We start from the raw sequence: 26643 nt of genomic DNA on the forward strand, positions 1-26643 counted from the left end.
AAGACCTCAGTAGACAGAAGAAACTCGTCAAAGATGGTAGCAAGTTCCACGATAGGGTCTGGTTTGACAAATTGCTGCAAAACAAGTGTGTAGACAAGAAGCGGCCTCTGATGAACCATTTCTTCGGTGGGGTATACACTTGCCCCACCTGTGGGCACCAAGTAGGTTCTCACATTGGACTCTCGAGTCGCCAAAGAAGGCAACTTCATGATGCTACTTCAATCTTCCGTTAGGAAGTATACCAGTGGTGGTGGTGGTGGTGGTGGTGGTATATGGGAGGGGAACAAACAGCAAGGTCATCACTCCCACGATCTAGGATGGCAGAAACCGAGGGACAAACACCACAAACAGCACAGTCCACTCAAGAGGGAAGGATAATATGCGAAACAAAGAGGGAAAAGGGACGTAAGGTTAGCAAGAAGACAAAAGAACAGGAGCGGTGTGGGTGGAAATGGGGAGAGCAGGGATGCCCCAGCCACACTGTGTGTGGCACAGCACCAGCACCACCACCCCTGAACTGTCCTGACACCACACCACACCACACCAGGGGGAGAAAATACAAGAAAAAGGGGAGACAAAGCAGCATAACAGAACAGATAAAAATGTAGGGAAAAGTAGAGAGAACCCAGTGGGTGCGAAGGCAAGTCAGGGCCTCCTTAACTAACACCTACACTAACTGAGGGACTTAAATTCCAGGGGGAAATTCAAGAACTTATACCTGAGAGTACAAACCACTTTCACAAAGAAAACCAAGGACAGACAACCATGTGAGGGTCGTCTTCTAGGACCCGAGACAAGGTGGGAGAGCATATTTAGTGTGAAGGGCCAAAACGCAAGGCAGTCCAGCAAAATATGGATCACCACTAGCAGAGCCCTGCAACTACAAGAGTGGAGGGTGGGGGACTCATTGTGCAGTACCCCCCCCCCCCCCCATGGGCCAACCTAGTATGGTCAATATAAAGACAGTAAAGGATGGTAAATTCCCACTGGGAGAGGCAGGGGGAAGAACGCCACATCGTGGGAGCCTCCTAGGAGTAGGCCCACAACTGGGCAAGAAGGGATTTGATGTAAAGCCACAAATCTGGCCCCGGAAGGGTTTACAGATAACAGGGTTAGATGGCACCAACCCAGCAGATGATGAGCAAGTTCATTACCTGCGATACTTACATGGCCAGGAACCCAAAAAAAGTCAACCGAATAAGTAGCATCATTATGATCAGCCAGAAGCTCGTGGATGGCAGAGACTAAGGGATGGCAGGGAAAGCACCAAGCGATAGCCTAAAGGCCACTGATTGAATCTGTTCATAACAACACTCATGTGAGGGACAACCGTTTAATAAAACAGAGGACCCGGCAGATGGACATTAATTCCGCAGTGACCACCCACACATGGCAGGAATGCCAAAAGAAGATATGAAGGCCTGTGCCACATGATTAGCACATTCAGAGCAATCAATGTAAAAAACAATGTCACCCTCAACTCCTGTGCCTGAGAGGTTAGCAGACAGCATTAATGAGCTGCTTCCTGGACTCAGGTAGGCGCATCGGCCCCGGATTGACGCCCTGCAGATTAACAAAGAGGAGCAGTGTGCCGGCCAGCCTGGATGTGGTTTTTATGCAGTTTTCCACATCCCGTACGTGAATACCGGGCTGGTCCCCACATTCAGCCTCAGTTACATAACTCGCAGACATTTGACACACGTTTGCACTATTTCACGATTTACACTAGACGCAGACAGTTGAGGTACACTGATTCCATCCCAGTGGGTATTGGGTGGCAGCAGGAAGACATCCGGCCACTCCTTCAAACTAACCATGTCAAATCGATTGCAACAACACTGACCCTGCTGGAATTGTGGGACAAAGGCATATGCGAAAGAAGAAGAAACATCCTAAACTCCTCTAAGATCATTCAAAACAAACAACGGAACAGCACTGGAGAGATGGAGGCTTTCGGACCCCAGCAGAGATCCATCTGAATCTGTGGTGAGGAACTGATCATAGGGTTGTGGAGAGGGAGGGGGGGGAGGGGGGTTGGCAGGAAGAGAACGAGGGGATGAGGACTAGGAGGAGAGATGGAAATCAAGGTGGAAAGAAGGGAGATGGAGCCCAACCCATTAACCCACTCAAGGACAGGCAGTAGGTGGTTGACAGCTCAAAGCTGCAAAAGAATAGGAAAGGTGAACAGCGTAAGAGTGGATAGTGAGGGCACAGGAAACTAGGAGCTGGGACTGCCAAATCTAAAGTGGAGGGATCCCAGAGTCCCCCAGAAGAATATAGACAGGACTAGTGTGAAATGCACTGGTGGCTAAATGGGCAACATGATGGTGAACTGGGTCCAAGAGGAGCAGCATGGAAGAGGTAGCTGATCCATAAACTTGACAGCGACAGCCCAGGTGAGACAGAATTAATGGCCGGTAATGACTGAGAAGGATAGAATGATCCACACCCCAAGAGGAAGCTAAGGGCACTGAATTTACGCAAACAGCCAATCTTCGGATAACAGATATGGGGCAACCAAGTAAGCTTGTTGTCAAAAAGAAGAACCAAGAAAAAGAACTGGGGGACCAAGGTCAGGTGTTGGGCATCGAGGTAGAGCTCCAAATAGCTCCAAAATCAGGGTGGACTGTAGTACAGCAACAAAAATGCACCACCCTCGACTTAAGGGGAGAGAACTGAAAACCATGCAAGAGTGTCGACATGGAAGCATTTTGGATGGCATCCTGGAGATGTCGTTCTGCAGGGGCCACCAAGTGGGAGCTAGCCCAAATACACAAATCATTCCCAATTGAGAGGGAAAATTGCCTCTGAGACTAATACAGTTAAACATCTGGAGGGGATATTGGTACTGTGAATGATTGAGGTGTTGAAGCAATTTGTTATGGATGGAATCAGAGCCAGGAGCTGAATCGCTGGAAGAAGAGAGGGCCAGAAGAAGCTCCTACTCAGTAAGAGGTTCACTGTAGGATTCCACCTGACATGGGGTGAAACATAGGCAGGTAGGTTCAGCTCGCTGTTTCTGGGGGTGGAAGGCAGCTGGATAGGGGCCTGAAGCTGATGCCACCAAGTGTTCTGCAGCATCTGGTGGATCTGTACAAATGCCAACTGGAGGCAAGGCCTGGAACGGAAGGCCGCCGCTGACAACTTTGGAGGGAGTGGTGTGTAGCCCACACCCGAGGAAGGGACACAAGAAACTGGAGAGGAGACAAAGCATTGTCAACACAACCATTTGCCCTGTCTGATTAAGTTAACAGGCTTTGGCAAGAAGATGTTAAATGGTAATAAGACCGGCAGAGAACAGGTGCCGTTTCAGATGTTACTAGTCACGATGACAACGATCACAGATAGCAGTGGCAATGGCCATGCCCCATCACGGAACTGGCAGAAGGCAAAAGGGGCCCATCAAGTGGGCAATGGCAAGGCTGGCAGTGCGGATTATTTTAGCACACCAATCACTGATGACTTCACAACCTGACAAAGAAGGTGGAAACATGACCTGGGAGGTACATAGAGGCCAATCAGCATGATGGAAAGCCCAGCGGGTTAACCTTGTCTGCGAGAGGCAGGAAGGGAACATGAGAAATCAACAGGAAGTGGTCACTATCACGGAGGTCATGGTGTGGCGACTAGTGTACAGAAGGAAGAAAGGTGAGGGGAAGAGAGTGAAAGATCAGTAGCAGAAAAAGTGCCATATGCAGCATTAAAATGAGTAGGGGAACTATCACTACGAAAGAACAGGTCACAGGCTGCAAGAAATTGATCAATGAAGAGCCCCCGACTAGATGAAGAGGCTCTGTCCTACAAAAGATGATAGGCACTAAACTCTCCAAGGAGTAGGAAGGGAAGTGGGAGTCGCTGAAGGGGGCAGTTAGGGGAGCAGATGTAGGTGGCTACCAGGGGGAAGACAGATTGCTAACTGTGATGGCAGAGTCTATGTAGACGCAAACAGCATTTGCTTCCAATGGGGTATGAAGTGGGATCTGTGTAGTACTAATAATATCTGTAGGGACCAAGGTGCAGACATCACTGGAAGTGCTAGAAGGGTGACCCGGTTCCGACAAAGCACAGAAATCACGTAGGGTCTGTGAGTGAGCATCAGTGAAATGACATTCCTGGAGAAAGACACAAGCTATTGAGTAAAAGGCAATACAGGATTGCAACACTGGGAGCTGATGGTAGCATCCATTACAGTTCCATTGAATGACAATGGAGATTACAGTTCCATTGAATGACAATGGAGCAGATATCCGAATGGCAGGCGAAAGGGATGGAGCCAGTCACACTGCTGGGTCACCATCCATTACCAAAGACGACATGGTGATATCCATAAATGTCAGACTCAGGTTGTGAGGGGGGGAGATGGCACCTCCAGGGGCACTGGGGCTTGTCCAGGGACAGCTCAGGTATCAGAAGTGTGATTCCTGTGTTGTCAAGAGGCTCAGCCAGATGGGTGCCTAACAACCTCTACACATGCTGGTGACCTAGCGGGTAGAGAGGGGCTATGGCAGGGAGGGAGGGAGGGACACTAAGAGAGGGAGTTCTTCCCCAGATAGCTCACACTACCAACAAAAAATTTAGAAATGGAGGTCAAACCCCACAGGGATCAGAAATATCAAAAAGGAAGGAAGGAAGAGGAAGCCAAGTGGATAGCTAGGTCAACATAAGCAAGAACACCGAGAGAGTAGGAGGAGGGGGCAGTGGGGAAGGAATGAGGATGGGAAGGGAGGGGCACAGGGAAGGAAAAGTAGCCCAGGAAGGAAGACTGAGCTACAATAGCTTGGGGACCCATGCACAAACTCATGAAAGAACCAGGAGGAGGGCAGCAGTAATAACTACAAAAAGCTACATCCCTATGGAAGCATTCTAACCAGGAGCATACAATATTACAATATCAGTACAAAACACTCACCTCCTCTGTTTCCTTTGCTATGGTGGTCATAGAGTTACGATAGATATCAGGGCAGGACGACGCTCTCAACCGATACTTGTGTATTTTCAACATGGCACCTCTGTACATTACAGAATTCCTGCAACAATCAACGAGGAAAATGAGAATTTCATTGTTGCACAACTAATTTAATTTCTCAAATATTCATTTATATGCTCAAACCAATAAAAATAATTAACTTTTATTTAGCAGTATCTCAAATTATCATTTCCAAATCTCCTATCACTTAAGTCACCTTATAAACTGAAATTTACAAAGAAGAAAAGGAAATCATGCCATTATGTAAACAATGCTCCCATTTGATCTGTCTTTAAAAACGACCTGTATGAGTAGCACTGTTTGCAAAATGGAATGCCCCAAATCTTCCTATCATTTACAACGTGGAAAGAGAAAGAAGAGAGAGCTGCTGCCACTACTGGAAGTGTTTTATTTCGTGGCTTGGCACTTGCAAATAAGGAGGGGAGGGTGTGGGCACCTCTGCATGGCACTAGCCATTATGGAGGGAAATGTGCATGTGATATGTGGAGTGTTATTGCCTTGTTATCAGCACTGTGGACATCTATGAGAACTTTCACTTCAAGGCTTTGTTAAAAATGGTAGTTAATATTAATTCCTTCGCAGCTCTGGCCTTTAATTTCTGCTAAGTGTTTTGTACGCTACTGGTGACATCATATGCCTGACTTTTTGAACTTTCCTCTGAAGCTAGACCAAAGTCATTGTGGAGGCGACACCAAGATGTTTGATTAAGCTTCGTATACCGCTAAATCTCATGGAAATGCATCTTGGAAAGGCAATAAGATTTTTTTAAAAGAAATGTGTTGGTAAAGAAGTGACAGAAACTGAAGTAACCATAGCTTTTGTAACAACTGCAAGTAACAAGATCACTAATTTTATTAAATTCTGCAAGTGCAATGCAGATCAGTGTAACCTTGAAGCAGAAATACACACTAAAAGTATGCCTGCATTCAAAGGGAATGAACATACAGTGGTGACAGTGCATTCCATACCTGCACTGACCCATTATTACTATGATGCCTGTAATCAATCTGCATATTTCATTGTTATCTGTGTTACGTGTTTGTCTTCAAGAAGCGATGGGGAACTTTGGAGCACATATTCCGTACTTTAACTGTTGTGATCTCGCTGAAGGCTCGTAAAATGGCAAAGCAACACTTCATCTTTTTCATACACCAAGCTCTGCATCTGTTTTGTAGGAGCATATCTTCTTTTCATAGATTCTTTGCCAGGTCTTAAAAATTGAGCCATCAGATATATTTCAAACTTATCCTGACAACTTAGTAGAATAATGGATTCCATCTGATAAAACTACTGTATTTCAACGGTTAGCTTGAGAATTTTTCCAACATTGTAAGGCATTTCACAGAATCTTAAAAGACAAGTTTGTGGATATATCACTGCAATTTCCAGTCTATAATATCCTTAAGGCTCCACTAGTACATTAGAGGTTTTCCTCTACTCAGTTTCAAAACCTGATTAAATGTGTATGTGCTAGTCCTTTAAATGTGTGTACATTAGACTACATTCATTGTTAACTGTGGCACAGTAAACGATTAAAGTCAGTCTGCAGCTAAAATTATTGTCGGATTTCTTTCACTGCATGTTCACAGTTTTTTGTTGTTGTTGTCGTTGTTGTTGTGGTCTTCAGTCCTGAGACTGGTTTGATGCAGCTCTCCATCAGTTAACTGCATCAATATTTCACACTTTTGCAGTAGTTTTGAGAAATAAAATAATGCTGAGATTATAGAAATCTTGTGTTTGTCTCTACTCCTTACTACTTTGAAAAGAACATAATGGGTAAAATTTGAGATATTTCTCCACAAATATACAATTATCTTTCAAGATGTGATACAACAGTCTCCTCACAAAGCAATGTATGTAGTAACATGAAAGCACTAGCAAATTGCAGGTAGTTTCAAGTGTGGAAGCCATGAGAAAGATGTTCTAATTCACACTTTCCATAGCAAACACCTAGATCATGTTGGCACATAGAAGTTTGCAAGGCTGACTAACAGTGAAACAAAAAAAAAAAATCAAACTGGGTTGAAAACATTACAAGACGGACCATTCACTTGTTAGCACTCTACTCCATTTCATTAAGTCTCCAACTAAGTTCCTATTCATTCCAAACAAACTACTGCCATATTTCAGCAGCAAACTGCATCTTTTCTGTCAACGGCAAGATGAGCCTCATACTTTTACTGATTCTGGTCTCTTATCATTCCATCAGTGCTAATTAATCCAATCTCCTTCACATAAGGAGATGGGAGTATACTTACAGCCTTACAGTAGATACCCCACTGCCTACGAATGGAAGATATTTTACTTTGTTCAATATAATCGCCTTCTCTAAACCAATAATGTACTGTATATTTTCTTGTTTTTCCTAAGTCTGTTCTGTCATTACGCCCAGTATTTTTGTCTCCTACTTCTCATGGAACTACACTGCAGCTCTCCATACAATCATTTTTGCATCCATTCATTGGATAGAACTGTGTTTGAGAATTTTTAACACTTGTTATACGCACTAGACATATTATGTGGTAGTATTTGTATCGATCCACTTAAGCTTTCTTTGTAAGTGTAACAGTTACATTCTTTTCAGAATCACATGTCAGTTATTCTGTTACACACACACACACACACACACACCTGTGTCACCTGGACACACAATGCCACAACTGCAGACTGACATGTGGAGCAAGTTGAGGTGGGGGCTGTGTCGGGTGGGGTGGACAGAGAGGAAAAGGTGGGAGGCAGTGAGAGGGGTTGAGGGTAATGCAACAGGGACATGTGGCAAGTGCTAGGGCGAAGCCTGTGATGCACTGATGTTGAAGCCACTGGGAAGGGGTGCACAATGAAGGAGACCAGGAGATGTGGACTGGGAGGGGATGATAGGACAGAGGAAGGGGAAACTAATGGATGCAGGTTGTGGGGACAGTGGGTTACCTGAGATAGAGGCCTGAAGGGTTGTGACAGTGAAGGATATACTGCAAGAATAAATCACATCTGTGTAGTTCAGTAAAGCTTGTTGTGGTGGAGAGAAGAATCCAGGTGACCTGGGCTATGAAGCAACCACTTAAGTCTAGCAAGTTATGATCAAGCTGTATGTTGTGCAGTAATGTAGTCAACTTTGTTCTTTGCCTGTTCGGCAGTTTACCATTCATCCTAGTCAACACCTGTTTGGTTGTGATACCAACATGAAAAGCTGTGCAGAGATTTCCAAGAGTTGCTATACGACATGGCTGCTTTCACATGTGTCCCGACCTCCAATAGGACATGATAAGACTGTTACAGAACTGGAGCACACAGTTTTGGGTGCCTGAACTGGACAGGTCTTGCACCTGGGTCTTCAACAGGTATCTGGTCCCTGTGGCAAAGGGTTGGGTGCAGAAGTGCCATAGAGATGGACTAGGATGTTGTGCATGTTGGGTAGGTAACAAAACACCACTTTAGGCGAAGTGGGAAGGATCTTGGGAAGATAGGGTTCAGTAGTTCCAGCCGAGGGTCATACTGTGTGAAGATGATGTACGAGAATATGGCATGGGAAATCTCGTTTGCAGAGTGGGTTTATGGGGTAGTGCTTGTCTGTGAACACCCTCTTGAGGCCTTCAGTGTACTGGGCAAGGGAGTTCTTGTCACTGCAAATACACTGTCCATGGGAGGGATTTTTTCATATGGCAGCTGTCAAGATGCAGGAACTGTTGGTGCTTGGCGGGTTTTAATGTGGACAGAGGTGTGGATGGAGTCATCACAACTCCTGGAGGTTGACACCTCGACTTGAGGAGGACCTGGTGAAACAGATGGGAGAGTACATGTTGAAGTTGCAAAGGAAGGAGGATAGTGTGTCTTGCTTTTCAATCTAAATCATGAAGATATCATCACTGAACTTCAACCAGACCAGGATTTGGAGTTTTGGAAGGCTAGGAAGTTTCCCTCTGGATGGCCCACAAATAGATTGACCAAGGAGGGCATCATGCAGGTGCCCATGGCTGTGCCAGATTTGTTTATATACCTTCACTTCAAAGAAGTAGTAGTTTTGGGCCAGGCTACAGTTTGTATGAGGGGATTTGAAACCTGAAGCACAATACGAGAGGGGAGTGTTCGGTAGCAGTGAGGCTACAGGCATGAGGGATGTTTGTGAATAGAAATGTGACTACTACTGCAGTGACAAGGTGGGATACAGGAGATAACAGGGGTAGGGATGGTGGGGAGTTGATAAAGGATGTGGTTGGTTGGTTGGTTTTGGGGAAGGAGACCAGACAGCGTGGTCATCGGTCTCATCGGATTAGGGAAGGATGGGGAAGGAAGTCGGCCGTGCCCTTACAGAGGAACCATCCCGGCATTTGCCTGGAGTGATTTAGGGGATAAAGGATGTGGTTAATACCTCTGACGTGGGTAGCTAGGGTTTGGAGAACTGGTTGGAGGTGTTGGTCAACAAGAGCTAAAATTCTAGAGGAGCACAATAACCAGCTACAGTGGGGCATCAAGGAGTGTTGGTCTGCACATTTGGGAGCAACTAGAAGGTGAGTGTGTAGGATGTCATCAGGGCAAGGAGATAAGAGGTTCTGGGATGGGCTGAAGTATTTCAGTAGGGATGGAATCATTATGGTAGAACTTATTTGAAGGAGTCAAGACAGTTGGCAGAAGCCTTCTGTCGTGCACATCAAGACAGTTGTGGAGCCTTTGTCTGCAAAGGAGCATTATTAGGTCAGGATCTGTTGAGAGGTTGTGTATGGTTGTCTTTTTGTCTGCTGAAAGGTTTTTGTTCTTTGGAATGGACTTGGGGAAGGATGACGACACCAAGTTGGATGTAAGGAGTTTCTGGAAGGTGATTACGGCATGGTTAGATGGAAAGATTAAAGTTGGATGGTGATATGAACTGTGTGAGGCTTCACGTTAGCTTTGGTTGGAGGAGTTGGTGGCAAGTATTTCCACTGTACAGAATGGCAGAAGGAAAGTGGGTCTTTGGCAAGTCCATCACGGTTATACTTCCGTGTGGATCTGAAAGTGAAGCCTATGGAGAGGACTGAGAATTATGTAGGATTGAGGTTTTTTGTGGAAAGATTAACAACAGTGTCTTGTGGGTCTGACTGGGTTCTGGATTTTTTGGAGTGTCGAGAGGGAGTTTTGGAGGATGTGGTAAACTGGAAAAGGTCAGCTAAGCAAGATCTGTATCCTATGAGTGGTGGAGCAGGATGTCAACAGGTTGGACAATTTATGGGAATGGTATCTGGCATTCTCTTCCAGGTACTGGAGAGCAAGGGTTTCAAATGGTTCAAATGGCTCTATGCACTATGGAACTTAACATCTGAGGTCATCAGTCCCCTAGACTTAGAACTACTTAAACCTATCTACCCTAAGGACATCACACACATCCATGTCCGAGGCAGGATTTGAACCTGTGACCATAGCAGCAGCGCGGTTCCGGACTGAAGTGCCTAGAACCGCTCGGTCACAGCAGCCAGCGCAAGGGTTTCCATTTTGGAGACTTTATGTATGTAGTGAGGAAGTGATTCTGAAGTGTCAGGTTTGTGAGGGACTGGCGTTGACTTCATTCTGTCAGAGACAGCAAAGGACCTTAAAGTGCAGAATTAAATTAGGAAACAAGATACAAAGTAGTAGATAAGTGTTGCTATTTGTGCAGCAAAATAACTGATGATGGGCGATGTAGAGAGGATATCAAAGGTACACTACCAATGGCAAGGTAAGTGTTTCTGAAGAGAAATTTGTTAACATCATGCTGGAAGTCTTTCCTGAAAGTATTTCTGTGATGGCCTTGTATGGAAGTCAAATGTGGGTGAGAAACAGCTTGGACAAGAGGAGAACAGAAGCTTTTCAAATGTGGTGCTACAGAAGAATGCTGAAGATTAGGTGGGTTGCCCATGTAACTAACAAGGAGGAACTGAACATAATTGGGGAGAAAAGAAATTTGTGGCACAACCAGACTAGAAGAAGGGATCATCGGTTGATAGGATACATTCCGAGGCATCTAGGGATCACAATTTAGTGTTGGGCACCGCCAGCCACGCGCGGCCGAAGTAAGGACATTCCTCCACTACGTCACAGCACAAGGCGCTGCACTAGCAAGACTGCGCGGCCCGGATCTGGTGTCATCGCTACGAGTCAGCGAGGACTCGGGGAAAATCATTGATATCACCAAGTCACGTTGTACTCGGCAGGAATAAAGGTGTTATGAATTAATAATGTTTCTTTGGCATTTCTGGCGCTTCTACAGCCATTTCCTAGCATCCTGACAACTGGAGAGGTCACCACTCGGCCATCCAGTCCACCGTAGGCGACCGGGACCACCGGGGTGCCTACATATCTGTCATCACACCACAAAATGAGAGACATCTTACCAAAGATCCTTCCACCCCTTCTGAAGTGGTGTTTTGTGGTCCACCCAACCTACATAACATCCTAGTCCATTCCTAAGCCACTCTGATCCACAACCCCTTTCAATAGGGATCACATCCCAGTGAAAGACTGATGCAGTACCTGCCCAATCCACCCACTCACAACAACCCACTGCCATCCTTTAATAGGCTTATCCTGTCCTACTGGAGGCCAGGACACTTGTTAAAGCAGACATGTTGTATACCAACTCTGTGCAATCACTGCACAGCTTTTATGTCTGTAAGACAACCAAACAGCTACGCACCGGGATAAATGCACGCTGCCAAACTATGGCGAAGAACAAAGCTGACCATCTGGTTGCACACACAACATGCAGCTGAGCATAACATGCTGAATTTCAGTGGCTGCTTCACAACCCAGGCCATTTGGAGTCCTCCCTCCACCACTATCTTTCCTGAGCTACACGGATGGGAATTACCCTGGCAATGTATCCTTTGCCCCCACAACATTTCTTAGCCTATACCTTCAGTAATTAACAAAAAATGGAAAAAAAAATCAGATTTTTTCCAGATTTCCCAGTTCAAAATACACTTTTTCCGTGTTAAGAGAAAGTATACTTTCCCTTGGAATTTTATCAATCCTATGAATGGCTACAGTTTTATACAGAGGCACAGAACTTTCCGGCACTGTAGGAAACAAAACCCTGCAAAAAATATGATCTGGGAAGATATTTGATGTTCAGCAACATGTATGCTGCATATTTTTGTATTACGATACGCTGCATATTTTGGTATTACAAAAGTACAAATTTGATTCCAAACACAGCACGTTACTTTCCGAAGCATTCATATTGAGATTGTGATGCCCTTTTGTAAGCCAATCATAGCTCATGTCACGTGATCCTCTCTGCCAATGACAGCAGATATTCAGCGCATATGACATGATGTAGTTAGCCTCAGCCAATATCAACATAACTGTTAAGTAACATGAACACACAAAAACGAAAAGTTAATGATTTAAATCAATGTACACAATGTACCTACAAGAAATGCTAAGCTTTCACATGTAATATTTTTATTTTTTTGTTTTTTTGTGCATGTGTTGTACTTTAACCCTTTGAGTACTGCAGACGTGATATGCTGTGGCACTCCACCTTGCCGCGGGGCTTGTGGACGTTGTTTGCTGCTGAAATGGGCTTTCCCATGGGCCCTGCAGACGGCATTCGCCACGCAGCCTGGCCAGTACTTGAGTCCTAATGACGGCTTATACCGCAGCCGGTTCCACTGGCTGTGGGCCTGCTGATGTCAATGGCCGCTCAGGGCTACATGCCAGCCCGTCGCAAGTTCTTTTGTCCCGTGCACTCCCTGGGATGGATTTACCCTATTTGTTGTTCTGTGCCACTGTCCCTGCTATATAAGAAACACTGCTACGGATTCCGCAGTTGCTATTCGACATTCGTGCTAGCGGATTCATGTGATCTTCTGCATTCTTCTTCTGGGGTGTCGTTTAGCTATCTGCCATTTCATCAGGATTTTTAGAGTGCTGTCACTTTTGAGTTCCATAGACAAATGGCACATCAGCGTTGTGGCACTGACGAATAGATACTGGAGATACTGACAAGGAGTGAGAGTGAGTGTAGCATCTTCAATGAATGTAGTGACAATGAAGATTCATCAGAAGAATCTCGTAGTAATAAACCTCCACATACGAGGGGCATCCGAGAAATGGCACCACCGGCGCGTATCGAGGCCATGTTTAGTTAGTACCATCTTTGGTAAGATGACACACCAAGTTTCAGCCATATTGGTTTATTTCTTTATATTTGGTGTTCGTGTGAATCAAGGAAGTCGAGTCAGTGTCAAAAAATGGACGAAAAAGAATATCGTGTGGTGATTAAACATTACTTTATGAAAGGCAAATGCCTCAGGAGACTAAAGAGAAGCTTGATAAACATTGCAGAGACTCTGCACCTTTGATTAGAACAGTTTATAAGTTGTTTCAAAATTTTAGGAATGGCCATATGGGCCCATGTGATGCTGAACGTTCTGGGCAACCGGTGGAGGTTATGACTCCAGAAATCATTGATAAAATCCATGATATGAAGATGGATGACAGAAGAGTTAAGGTGCGTGAGATTGCCAGTGCAGTGGGCATCTCGAATGAAAGGGTACATAATATTTTGCATACACATTTGGACACGAGAAAGCTATCCTCAAGATGGGTTCCACGATTGCTCACGCTTCACCAAAAACGGAATCGTGTGACATGTTTCAAGGATGGTTTGCAGCTGCTCAGGAAGAATACACAGGACTTTAAGCATCGTTTCTTCACTGTGGATGAAACATGGATATATTACTATACTAAGAGCAAGCAAGTGTCTAAACAATGGGTTACCAAGGGAGACTCTGCACCAGAAAAGGCGAAGACCATTCCTTCGGCCGGAAAGGTTATGGCAACTGTCTTTTAGGATTCGCAAGGGATAATCCTCATCCATTATCTGGAAAAGGGTAAAACTATTACAGGTGCATATTATTCATTGTTACTGAACCATCTGAAAACCGAGCTGCAAGAAAAACGCCAGCAATTGGACCACAAAAAAGTCCTTTTCCATCACAATGCACCAGCACACACCTCAGCAGTTGTGGTCGCAAAATTATTGGAAACAGGATTGCAACTCATTTCACGTCCCCCCTATTCTCCAGACTTTGCTCCCTCTGACTACTATTTGCTCCCCAATTTGAAGAAATGGCTGGCGGGACAAAGATTTTATTCAAACGAGGAGGTGACTGCAGCAACTAATAGCTATTTTGCAGACTTGGACAATTCCTATTATTCGGAAGGGATCAACAAATTAGAACAGCGCTGGACGAAGAGTATAAGTCTAAAAGGAGACTATGTCGAAAAATAAAAAAGATTTACCCCAAGCACGTAAGTAGTTTTTATTTTTGCGCGGACTTTTCAAATGCCCCTCGTACTTCACCTAGCAGAACTCGCCAGGACAGTTCTTCTTTAGAGTGAAGACAAATCAATACGTAAAAGGCCAATCTACAGTGAAAATGAGAAGTCTGATGGGCACAAACGTGATTTCAGTCCAGTACTTCATGCATTTGATGACTCATCTTCAGGACGTAATTGCCAACTAGCGCCTGATTCAAGCGTTCTATCCTTTTTCATGCTATTTCTATCAAAAGATCTGTTGTATTTGTAGCACTTTAAACGAAGCGATTTTTCACTTTCACCATGGCAAATTCGTTTGAATCCGTTCGTTCTTGTCTATCCACCTGGAAAGATACAGGTTTTGAGGAAATGTATAGCTTCATTGGTATTTGACTTCTCATGGCTCGTGTCAAAAAGTTGAGAATAAAGGAATACTGGTCCAGAGATGTACTTCTGAGTACTCAAATTTTTGGTGAAGTTATGTCTCTTGACTGTTTTATGTTACTTTTGAGAATGTTGCATTTTAGTGACAAACTGTCAATCATGGAGATGACAGTTTGTTTAAAATTAGGAAAATAACTGATACAGTTCATGTGGCGTTCCACACTGCATTTAATCCATACAAAACACTCTTGTCGATGAAAGCCTATTATTGTTCAAAGGTCTCATCTTTTTAAACAATGCTTTCCTTCAAAACGAAGTAGATTTAGAATCAAAACATTCGCGTTGTGCGACTGTAGAACTGGATACATCTTTGATTTCATTGTATTCACAGGCACAACAACAGAAATTGAAGTCCATAATTTGGGGAAATCTGGTGATATTGTGGCAACACTAATGAAGCAATACCTTGAACGTGGACTTACCCTGTATGTCGACAATTGGTATACAAGTCCAGCCTTGTTCCTCTGGCTTCACAACCAGAGAACAGCAGCATGCGGTACTGTACGTAAGAACAGGCACAACTTTCCAAAGCTACAAAAGAAACTGAAACGAGGAGGAGTTGAGCTTATGTCAACTGACGCAATGCTTGCCTTCAAGTGGTGCGACAAGAGAAGTATTCATGCTGACTACCTGCGACGCTACAGAAATGCGTGACACGGGAAAGAAACAGGATGACTGGCGAAAAAGTAATGAAGCTGCAATGTGTTGTTGATTACAATGCGAATATGGGAGCAGTAGACCACTACAATATCCTATTAAGCTCTGTTGCATCTGTGTGTAAATCTGTTAAATGGTACAAAAAGTTCCCCCCCGCAGGTACACGAATTAGGCGGCCCCAAGGGCAGGCTTGACACGGCCAGCCTCACACGTCGGTGCAGCACTCAATGGGTTAAAATGGATCACAAGAATGTGCCACGAAATTTAAAATGATTAACATAAATGTCTGGTCTTCTGGGATCGAAATTCGTCTAAGTCGGTGGTCCTCAAAGTATTAAGTCTTAAACGAGAGTCAAATGCTCTGTGATATAAAAAATTCATCGCAAATTCTCATACATAACATAATTCATGTTGTGTAAAAGAAAATTCACTTTACAGTAATGCTTCTCAAACCACCATTCACAATATTTCCCCGTGACCTGTTAGAAATAGGTTCATTTCAGCAGTTGCCGGAGGAAGAAAACACAGGCGTTGCTGTGTGTTCACAGCTACAATGAGGGAGGAAGCATATATGTTTACGAGTATAAAGCAGTAAGAGATCTTACATTATGTCTAAAAGAAAAATGCACAATTTGGTTTTCAGTGCACAGTTGTATGTCCAGATTCCCAATGAAGTACACCCCAACCTGATATTAAGTTTTCCATTGCGGTTTTCAGGATGTAAATTTTCTTGGAGTAGAAGTACTTTATCATCTCATGTTTGGCTCTTTATTATGGCATAATGCTATACATGCAAGAACATGAAAGCATGTATTTGAAATTCAGCCAACAGTTGACACTAGCCAATATTGTTGAATGAAACACTTCGTTTCAAATAAATTAATTGCCTCAGTGAGAAAGATTAATAACAGCCAAATTTCTTTAGCAACAAACATAAATAACTTCATTGTTTTGCAAGGCAATTATAAATAAAATAAAATCAGAAAACTGAACTAATAACATATTTAAACTTCCATAATTATGCGAATGTATTATAATTCACTTGATAGCTCCCAGCCACAAAAATTTATTTTGTTTTCATTTGACATGAGACCTGTAAACAAAGAGGAAACAGCAAAATCACTAAATGTAAGCATGGATCACATGGAGACCAACTGACTTACCACCCCCCCCCCCTCCAAACAACAACTTGCTCTGCGCATACACAAATCTGGCAGCTTGGGCACACCATAAAATTTTTTCCTGTTAGCATCCAGCTGCTTGCTGCTACTACCAATACAGCAAACAGCAACACTTCAAGCAGCCAGAAGCAGAAGAAGGTGCTGCTCATACACGACTCTACAGCACAAGCACATAAGCCCGCTGGCAACTGCTCAAACGAACCTAATGTAAACAGTTGGGTCATCACACTCATTGGAAGTATTGCATAGTCTTCATCCTAAAGCCTTTGACATTTTTTGCTGTTAGCACACACTCGTTTGTGCACTGTGTTTCCTTGTTGTAAATGGTGCATTTCCATTGCAATTCAAGTTATATTTTGGTTTTTTCTCATTTATGTTTTACTGCTGCAGTATTATTCTGCAGTAGCAGGATACAGTAATATTCTTTGCTAGAGTACCAGTTCTTACCAGTCAAAATTACAAAAAAAATTGACTGAAGGCTGAAACAGTGTAAAATTCCCAGAATTCCAAAAAATTACCACGTTTTTCACAGTTCAGACGAAAAAGTTCCTGGGTTTTCCCAGATTTTCCAGTCATCTCAGGGCATATACAACCTGTCCATTGTCCCCACCCTTCACCCAATAGTTTCCCCTTCCTCCATCCTGTCGCACCCTCTTAGTTCATGCCCCTGGTCACCTTCATTTTGTGCCCCCTCCCCTCTGATTTCAACATCTATGCATCAAATGCATAGCCTATGGACCTGGCACCTGTCTCTCCCACACTCCTACCAGCCAACTAGCTACCTCCCCCAGAGCCACTAGCTACCCACCCCAACCCCTCTTCCTGCCTTCTACACCTCCCCCTCTCTACCCACCCCACCTAGCACAATCCTCCCCACCCCTACACTATTTCATGTACCTGCAGTCCTGGCATTGTGCATCCAGTCAACACGATGTAGGGGACCGTGTGTACGTATGTACGTGTGTGTGTGTGTGCGCGTGTGCTCTCTCTCTCTCTCTCTCTCTCTCTCTCTCTCTCTCTCTCTTCGTTTGTACTCTTACTCTAGCTCAAGAAAGGATTTACTCTGCAAGCTCGGAAGTTGTCTTTGTTTTGTATGTCTAAGGCAATACTTCTGCTTTTTGGTGAGTGGTCTTTATGCCTAAAAGTATTTAAATTCTACCAAAACTTACCAGTCAATAATTCTTCCTTTGTTCTATGGCCTGATGCCCATAAGAGTTGCATATTATTTTAGCAAACTTTTTCTATCAAGAATTTCTTCTGGTCAACTCTAAAGTTTACCCCAGTGTTTCTTCTATTTCCACTACCCAATTACCTTAACTGTTTTTTCATCATTATGCTCCTTATTCTGTGATCCCTGTGGTTATTATTAAATAGCCTATGTGAAGCATCTACAGTTCCATGTTTTAATGTAAGTATTTATCTTTGACAACTACTTGCCATCAGTTCTTCTCTAGAATGTCTATATATATACAGCTAATTTCATTTCCGGGTGACTTCTTCCCGTTCACTTTCAACATTTTTACTTTTTCATTACATATTAAATCTAGTATCTCAACTATAATTCGTAATGTTGTTTTGAATACTAGTACCCTTACTGCTGCATTTTCAACAAATTTAAGGCTATTCCATCAGATCTTAAACATATTTTGTTAGGTCAATGATATTATCACGAGTTTCTTCAATGTCCCCATCATCCACACCCTTGGTTGGTATGTAGATATTTGTTTTGCTGTTGTCTTCAGTTGAGAGACTGGTTTGATGCAGCTCTCCATGCTACTCTATCCTGTGCAAGCTTCATCTCCATGTACCTACTGCAACCTACAGCCTTCTGAATCTGTGAAGTGTATTCATCTGTTTAGTCTCCCTCTACAATTTTTACGCTCCACTCTTCCCTCCAGTACTAAATTGGTGATCCCTTGATGCCTCAGAATATGTCCTATCAACCTATCCCTTCCAGTGAAGTTGTCCCACAAATTCCTCTTCTCCCCAATTCTGTTCAGTACCTCCTCATTAGTTATGTGATCTACCCATCCGATCTTCAGCATTCTTCTGTAGCACCACATTTCAAAAGCTTCTATGCTCTTCTTGTATAAACTATTTATCGTCCAAGTTTCACTTCCATACATGGCTACACTCCATACAAATACTTTCAGAAACGACTTCCTGACACTTAAATCTATACTCGATGTTAACAAATTTCTCTTCTTCAAAAACGCTTTCCTTGCAATTGGCAGTCTACATTTCATATCGTCTCTACTTTGACCATTATCAGTTAGTTTGCACCTCAGATAGCAAAACTAATTTACTACTTTTAAGTGTCTCGTTACCTGATACAATTCCCTCAGCATCACCTGATTTAATTCGACTACATTCCATTAGCCTAATTTTCCTTTTGTGATGTTCATCTTATATCCTCCTTCCAAGACTCTGTCCATTCCATTCAACTGCTCTTCCAGGCCCTTTGCTGACTGACAGAATTACAATGGCATCGGCAAACTTCAAAGTTTTTATTTCTTTCCATGGATTTTAATCCCTACTCCAAATTTTTCTTTTGTTTCCTTTACTGCTTGCTCAATATATAGATTGAATATCATCGGGGATACGTTACAACCCTGTCTCACTCCCTTCCCAATCACTGTTTGCCCCTCGACTCTTATAGCTGCCATCTGGTTTCTGTACAGATCGTAAATAGCCATTCACTCCCAGTAAGAGAGAAATGCATGTATTCAGGAAACATAATGTGGTTCCCCATTTGCCTATTCTCATATTTCTGATACAACTAATATGGATATAACATTACAGAATTTACACACACACACACACACACACACACACACACACACACACACACACCTGCATTCATATACAACAAGAAAACTTATATCTGTGCAATCATACACTTATCACCTGTGCATACGGATGCCTTTCAGGTAGTTTGATGGCCCTGTAGCCAGTGGAATTATATTTATTGGCTGTGTCACTCCTCCATTAGGCAGCAGTGGTGATGTAGCCTGCTGAGTAGGTTTTTCTGCATCGTTTCCTTCGTACTCGCAAGCTGGAATTAATTCTTCTTTCTTGGGAATGTGCACCTCCATTGACACTGGGATACGGTGAGAAACTGAGTGTGATGTTACAGGAAGCTTGTTGATACCTTTATCTGACATACTTCTGCACGAAAGTAGGCTTGGATAATTTTCCATTATTACACTGAACACTCTCCTCTTAGTGCAGAGTGATTCCAGCACTTCCAGTGGAACCTGTAAAACGGTTAACAGTGTTATTTATGATTACTTCAATTCAAGATAAATTCCTCAACTGAAAAACTATGTAGCAACAGAAGAAGATTGGCTGCGCAATTATTTATGGCTACAACAGTTTCAGATAGTGACAACTCATGTTTTCAAAAAAGATACATGATGTAAAGAATATTTTAACAAATCATTAAATATGAGACGTACCTCATAAATAGTGCACATAAAACTTTGCAGCTAACTAGCTCACAATTAAGTTCTACAGTTTTCATTATCTACTTTATGTCGCTGCTAACATGATTAAAATATTTATCTACTGATATATCTGACACACAAGCGTCCTTCAGCAGGAAATGTGCACAGGAATGTAATATTACTGTACAAATACTGTGTTATATAAGTCAAACAGGCAACTGGAAGCTATTCAATTCCTTCACAAGGCAGCAAATTCTCAAGTACCAGACATTTTCTGTTTCTTGTCATTCAATGGATTATAATGGAACAAACATTGTGGCACATATAACAAATTTGTGCAATTCCAATGTTGTTGAATCAGTGGTAATACAACTGCCGGAAAACCTGTATTCATCAAAATTATGACTACCACCTGAACACAACCTAGAATGCCGTCACTGGGAAACTTCACGTTCCACATCACTAATGTTTTGCTGTGATTTTGCAGAATCTGATTCACCTGATATTGATAAGGAGAACTTTCCCCAAGTACACTCCTGCAGTGATTTAGAAGTACCCAACACAGGTACAAGTAGGCCCCCTACACACGTACCAGTAGGGCCTTAATAGAGGAACTTAACAATACTTTATCAGTGAACAGAAGACTTTGCTGAAATATGGTAGGCAATTTCTGACATCCAGCAATTCTCTTGTAATTTAATAACAGCAGATGCATCAGAGAAAATTTGTAGGTAATTTTGTCAAGTGTTTACATGGGTACACCCTACAATAACATTTCACGTATGGAGAGAGCAGCCACCCTTGACTTATGAGCAGATGTGGATACCACATACTCAAAGCAGATAAAGTTAACATTATGATCAAGCCACGGGAGGTTGGTTGGTTGATTAAAGGGAGCACACTACTAGGTCATCAGTCCCTTTTTCCTTGAACAGAGAGGTCAACGTGTCTCTACATCAGAGATGGCCTACTGTGCAAAACCAATGAGAAGAAAACCCCAAGGTCTACCAAAGGTCAAAAAAGGCTAGGTAAGGGGGAAAAAAATGAGGAAAGGAGGGATACAGGAAGAAAGGCAGCAAAGTGTCCTATCTAGGAAGCAGCTGGAAGCCCTCGAAAGCAGACTGCAATGAGAGAACATACATCACCCATCACTTACCAGAGGTACAGCACTCAGAAATTGCCTAGGATGGTGGTTGTTGGGATGTTTAAGGGGGACTAAACAGCTAAGGTCATCAGTCCCCCATTCCAAAAACAGACGAGACAAAGGCGCGGAGCAGATAAAACCCCAAGGGGAAGGAGACTCCCCCCCCAGGCACTAAAGAACACAAATTAGCCAACGTACACTACAGAAAAGAAGAGTACAGACGAACACCAAACAGAAAGAAACAGAAGAAAAGAAAATGGCCGGAGACTGGTTGACTGACAAAAAAAAAAAAAAAAAAAAAAAGGGGGGGGGGGGGGGGGGGGAAAGAGTCAACCATCCGACGACACAACAAAACAGCAACAAATATTGAGAGACACGAGGACAAAAGACACAGAAAGGGAAAGGTGCAGGACCTCCCTAAATCGAACCATAAAAAGGACTACCACGGATAAAATGTAAAACATTGTCAGCCATGGAGGCATAGTCGGATAAAACCAAAGCCAAAGTGCCCTGGAGATTAAAAGATTGCCGGAGTGTGCGCAGTCGAGGACACTCCAGCAAAATGTGGCCGACCGTCAGCCGGGACCCACACCGACACAGGGGGGGGATCCTCCTGACACAACAGATGGCCGTGCGTCAGGTATGTATGGACGATGCGCAGCCAACACAGGACCACCGAGTCCCTGCGAGAAGCCCGCAGGGAGGAACGCCACACGTCGGTCGTCTCCTTGACAGCCCGCAGTTAATTCGGGGCTGTCATGCCACGCCACTCAGCAGCCCACATCCCAAGCACCTGACGGCGCAACACCAGCTGCGGGTCGCGAGCCGTAAGGCCGATCTCCAAAGCTGGGGCGTCTATCGCCCCTTTGGCCAGCCTGTCAACACGTTCGTTCCCCGGGATGCCAACGTGACCTGGCGTCCAAACAAAAACCACCGAACGACCAGAGCGGGTAACGGTGGAAACAGACTCCCGAAAAGAGGACACCAGAGGAGAAGAGGGGTAGCAGCGGTCGATGGCCTGGAGGCTGCTCAGGGAGTCACTGCAGATGACGATGGGCGTACCTGAGCAGGAACGCATATGCTCAAGAGTGCACAAGATGGCCACCATCTCTGCAGTAAAAACACTACAGCCAGCTGGCAAGGAGCGCTGTTCAACATGGGCAGCGTGAGCAAAAGCGTAGGCAGTGCAACCATCAACCAGGGAACCATCGGTGTAGACAGGCTCACAGCCCGGAAATGAGGCGAGGAGCGCAAGAAAACGGCGACAAAGGGCCACAGGCGGAACCGAGTCCTTGGGTCCCTGTGCCAAGTCCAGACGGACGGCCGGCCGGGGCAAACACCAGGGAGGCGTAGGTGCACGGACCCGGAAGGGAGGCAGAAGAGGGAATGACCCCAGTTCGGACAGCAGGGACTGGACGCGGACAGCTATGGAAAGCCCAGACCGAGGTCGCCGTTCGGGCAGATGGAGGACCGTGACAGGGAAAAGCAGGCGACGATTGGGATGGCCTGGCGAGCAATGAACATGGACAGCATAGTCGGCGAGCAGTCGACGACGGCGAATCCGCAGCGGGGGAACCCCGGCCTCGACCAGTAGACTATCCACGGGGCTCGTACGAAATGCGCCAGTTGCAAGCCGAACCCCACAGTGATGGATGGGGTCTAACTTCAACACTGAGGGTGATGCAGACCCATAGGCCAGGCTCCCATAATCAAGCCTGGACTGCACAAGGGCCCTGTACAATCGCAACAGCGTGCAGCGATCCGCACCCCAAGATGTGTGGCTGAGGCAGCAGAGGGCGTTGAGGTGCCGCCAGCACTTTTGTTTCAGCTGAGTAATATGAGGAACCCATGTGAGCCGGGCATCAAACACGAGACCTAAGAAGCGGCAAGTGTCCACCACTTCAAGCAGGTGGCCGTCGAGGTAAAGTTCAGGATGAGGGTGGACCGTCCGACGCCTGCAGAAGTGCATAACTCGAGTCTTGGCTGCAGAGAACTGAAAACCGTGAGTCAGAGCCCATGATGCTGCCTTGCGAATGGCTACTTGCAGCCTGCGTTCGGCGACTCCCGAGGTCGTGGAGCTAAAGGAGATGCAGAAGTCGTCGGCATACAAAGAAGGAGACACCGACGACCCCACAGCTGCAGCCCGACCATTAATGGCCACGAGAAATAAGGAGACGCTCAACACCGAGCCCTGCGGGACCCCATTTTCCTGTATATAAGATGAACTAGAGGCGGCACCGACTTGCACCCGGAAAGAGCGGCGCAATAAAAAGGTTTGAAGAAAAGCCGGGAGCCGACCACGAGGACCCCACTCATACAACGTGGCGAGGATGTGATGCCTCCATGTGGTGTCATACGCCTTCCGCAGATCGAAAAATACAGCAACGAGATGCTGACGTCGGGCAAAGGCCGTACGGATAGCAGATTCCAGCCGCACCAAATTGTCCGTGGCAGACCGGCCCCAACGGAAGCCACCCTGGGATGGAGCGAGGAGACCGCGCGACTCAAGGACCCAACACAAACGCCGCCCCACCATACGTTCGAGCAATTTGCACAAAATGTTGGTGAGGGTAATGGGACGATAGCTGTCCACCGCCAGTGGGTCCGCACCGGGCTTCAAGATGGGGACAATAACACCCTCTCGCCATTGTGACGGGAACACGCCTTCGCTCCAAATGCGGTTAAATACCGTGAGAATGTGTCTCTGGCAGTCCCGGGAGAGATGCTTCAGCATCTGCGCGTGGATGCAGTCCGGTCCTGGTGCTGTATCAGGGCAATCGGCGAGGGCAGCGAGGAATTCCCTCTCGCTGAAAGGAGCATTGTATTTTTCAGAACGACGCGTGTGAAATGAGAACTGCGTCCGCTCGGCTCGCTCCTTGAGAGAGCGAAAGGCGGGGGGATAAGATGCAGTCGCCGAGCTCTTCGCAAAGTGCGCGGCAAGCTGTTCAGCAATGGCGGCAGCGTCCGTGCAGACAGCGCCGTCCAAGGAGAGCCCAGGTACACCCATAGGGGTCTGGTATCCATAAATCCGCCGGATCCGGGACCACATGAGCGAGGGGGAGACACGGGAGCCTAAGGAGGAGACATACCGCTCCCAGCACTCCTGCTTACGCCGTGCAATAAGACGGCGGGCCAAGGCACGGAGCCTCTTAAAGGCGACGAGGGTCTCCAGAGACGGGTGCCGCCTATGACGCTGGAGAGCCCGCCTACGGTCGCGAAGAGCCTCAGCAATCTCCGGCGACCACCAGGGTACAGCCTTCCTCTGAGGGAGTCTAGAAGAGCGGGGGATGGCAGCCTCGGCCGCCAAAATGATGGATGTGGTTAAGACACGGACCACCCCGTCAATGTCACCCTGGGGGGGGAGAGTTAATGGTTGCAGCAGAAGTAAAAGCCGGCCAGTCAGCCCTGTGGAGAGCCCAGCGGGGCAGGCGCCCAGAAGAATGACGCTGGGGCAGTGACAAATAGATGGGAAAATGGTCACTACCACACACGTCAGGGTGCACTCTCCAGTGGAGGGATGGGACAAGTCCGGGGCTGCAGAGAGAGAGATCGATGGCCGAGAACGAGCCATGGGCCACACTGAAATGCGTGGGAGCACCAGTATTCAAGAGGCTAAGGTCGAGCTGAGCCAACACATGCTCCACGGCCCGACCGCGGACATCGGAGACAGTCCCACCACATAGAGGGTTGTGGGCATTGAAATCGCCCAGAAGCAGCAAAGGTGGCGGGAGTTGAGCCAGCAGCGCAGCCAAGACATGTCGGGGGAGCTCCCCATCCGGAGGAATGTAAACAGAGCAAACAGTAATAGCCGGCGAGAGCTCAACCCTGACAGCGACTGCCTCTAAAGGCGTCTGAAGGGGTACTGGCGAGCTACAGACAGAGTGGTGAACAAAAAGACAAACCCCACCTGATGCTCGTTGACAGGCAGCGAGGTTCTTATAGTATCCCCGATAACCGCGAAGGGCGGGGGTCCGCAGTGCCAGAAACCAAGTTTCCTGCAGAGCAATGCAGAGAACAGGGTAATCGCTCAGAAGCATCCGGAGCTCAGGCAGGTGGCGGAAATAACCACCGCAGTTCCATTGGAGAATGGAAGCAGGAAGGGACTGGGAGGGCGTGAATGCGACTAAGAGGCAGACAGCGCCTCAGAGCCAACTGCCGCCACCGGGGGAGAGTCAGCTGAGACCATAGGAGAGGCCCCCAAGGGTTCCGTGAGGGCGAGATCCGCGACAGAGGCGAGGATCTCCACCTCATCCCCGGAGCCAGGACTATGTACAGCAGGCGGTGCTGAAACCGCCGGAACGTCCTTCTTCTTGGACAGATGCCGTTCCTTCTTCTCACGTCGGCCCTTAGGGTGAGAGGGCTGGGAGAGCTTCTCTAAAGGAGCGTCGGAGGCTGACGACGACGCAGAAGCCCTACGACCAGCAGGTGGCGGAACCTTCAGCCACTGGCTGACATCCGGCTGGGTAGGAGAAGAAACGGAGGAAGGGAGAGCCCTGAGGGACCCCTTCCGCGAGAGAGGAACCGGCGGAGGCAACGCCGGCGGAGAAGGAGGGGGAGGGATCGAGCCTCCCGGTTGTGGAGCAGATGTCACTCCCGAAGTACGAGTGGGGGGAGCGACAGAAGAGGGTTTGCTAAGGGGGCAACAGAGGAAGGCTTGCCCCCAGGCACGAGGGGGGCAGACAGAGATACACGGCCCCGAGGGCCCACTGAAGGCGGCATAGATGAGGCGACAACCGTCGCTCGCGTGGGCGACGATAATGTGGCTGCAGCATAAGATGTTCGAATGGAAGCAGGATACAACCTTTCATATTTCTGTTTAGCCTCCCGATAAGTAAGCTGGTCCAGGGTCTTAAATTCCATTATCTTCCGCTCCTTATGAAGAACGGGGCAATCCGGCGAGCATGGAGAGTGGTGCTCCCCACAGTTGACACATACAGGCGGAGGCGCACATGGAGAGTCGGGATGAGAGGGGCGTCCGCAATCTCGACATGTAGCGCTGGATGGGCAACGGGAGGACATATGCCCAAACTTCCAGCACTGGAAGCACCGCATCGGGGGAGGGACGTATGGACGTATGGCTTGACGTCGCAACGGTAAACCATCACCTTGACCTTCTCGGGCAAGACATCACCCTCGAAGGCCAAGATAAAGGCACCGGTGGCCACCCTGTTTGTCTTGGGTCCTCTATGTACACGACGGACAAAATGCACACCACGTCGTTCCAAGTCGGCTCTCAGCTCGTCATCGGATTGCAACAAGAGGTCACGATGGTAAATAATCCCCTGGACCATATTTGAGCTACTGTGGGGAGTGACGGTAACAGGGACGTCACCCAGCTTATCACACAAGAGCAACGCTCGTGACTGGGCTGGGGAGGACGCCTTGAGGAGGATGGACCCATTCCTCATTTTTGACAACCCCGCCACTTCCCCAAACTTAGCCTCCAGGTGTTCCACAAAAACCAGAGGCTTCGTCGTAAGAAAGGAGTCACCATCAGTCCTGCTGCAA

At 46.2% G+C, this 26643-nt stretch overlaps 1 protein-coding gene across 4 annotated transcripts in view; it reads right to left on the minus strand.

Moving 5' to 3' along the window:
• Window positions 1-26643, minus strand: part of LOC126237506 (monocarboxylate transporter 14-like) — a 314416-nt gene that overhangs the window by 59313 nt on the left and 228460 nt on the right. For 3 of the 4 annotated variants that reach the window (XM_049947665.1, XM_049947664.1, XM_049947663.1), the window contains exons 4-5: window positions 19453-19802; window positions 4910-5027 (exon numbers count right to left, since the gene is read on the minus strand). In XM_049947665.1, coding sequence (XP_049803622.1) covers window positions 4910-5027; window positions 19453-19802 — 468 coding nt within the window. The remainder of the gene's footprint in view (window positions 1-4909; window positions 5028-19452; window positions 19803-26643) is intronic. The other variant, XM_049947666.1, reaches the window with a different exon arrangement.

The sequence above is a fragment of the Schistocerca nitens genome, chromosome 2 (genome assembly GCF_023898315.1).
Source record: "Schistocerca nitens isolate TAMUIC-IGC-003100 chromosome 2, iqSchNite1.1, whole genome shotgun sequence".
In the NCBI taxonomy this organism is placed as follows: Eukaryota; Metazoa; Arthropoda; class Insecta; order Orthoptera; family Acrididae; genus Schistocerca; species Schistocerca nitens.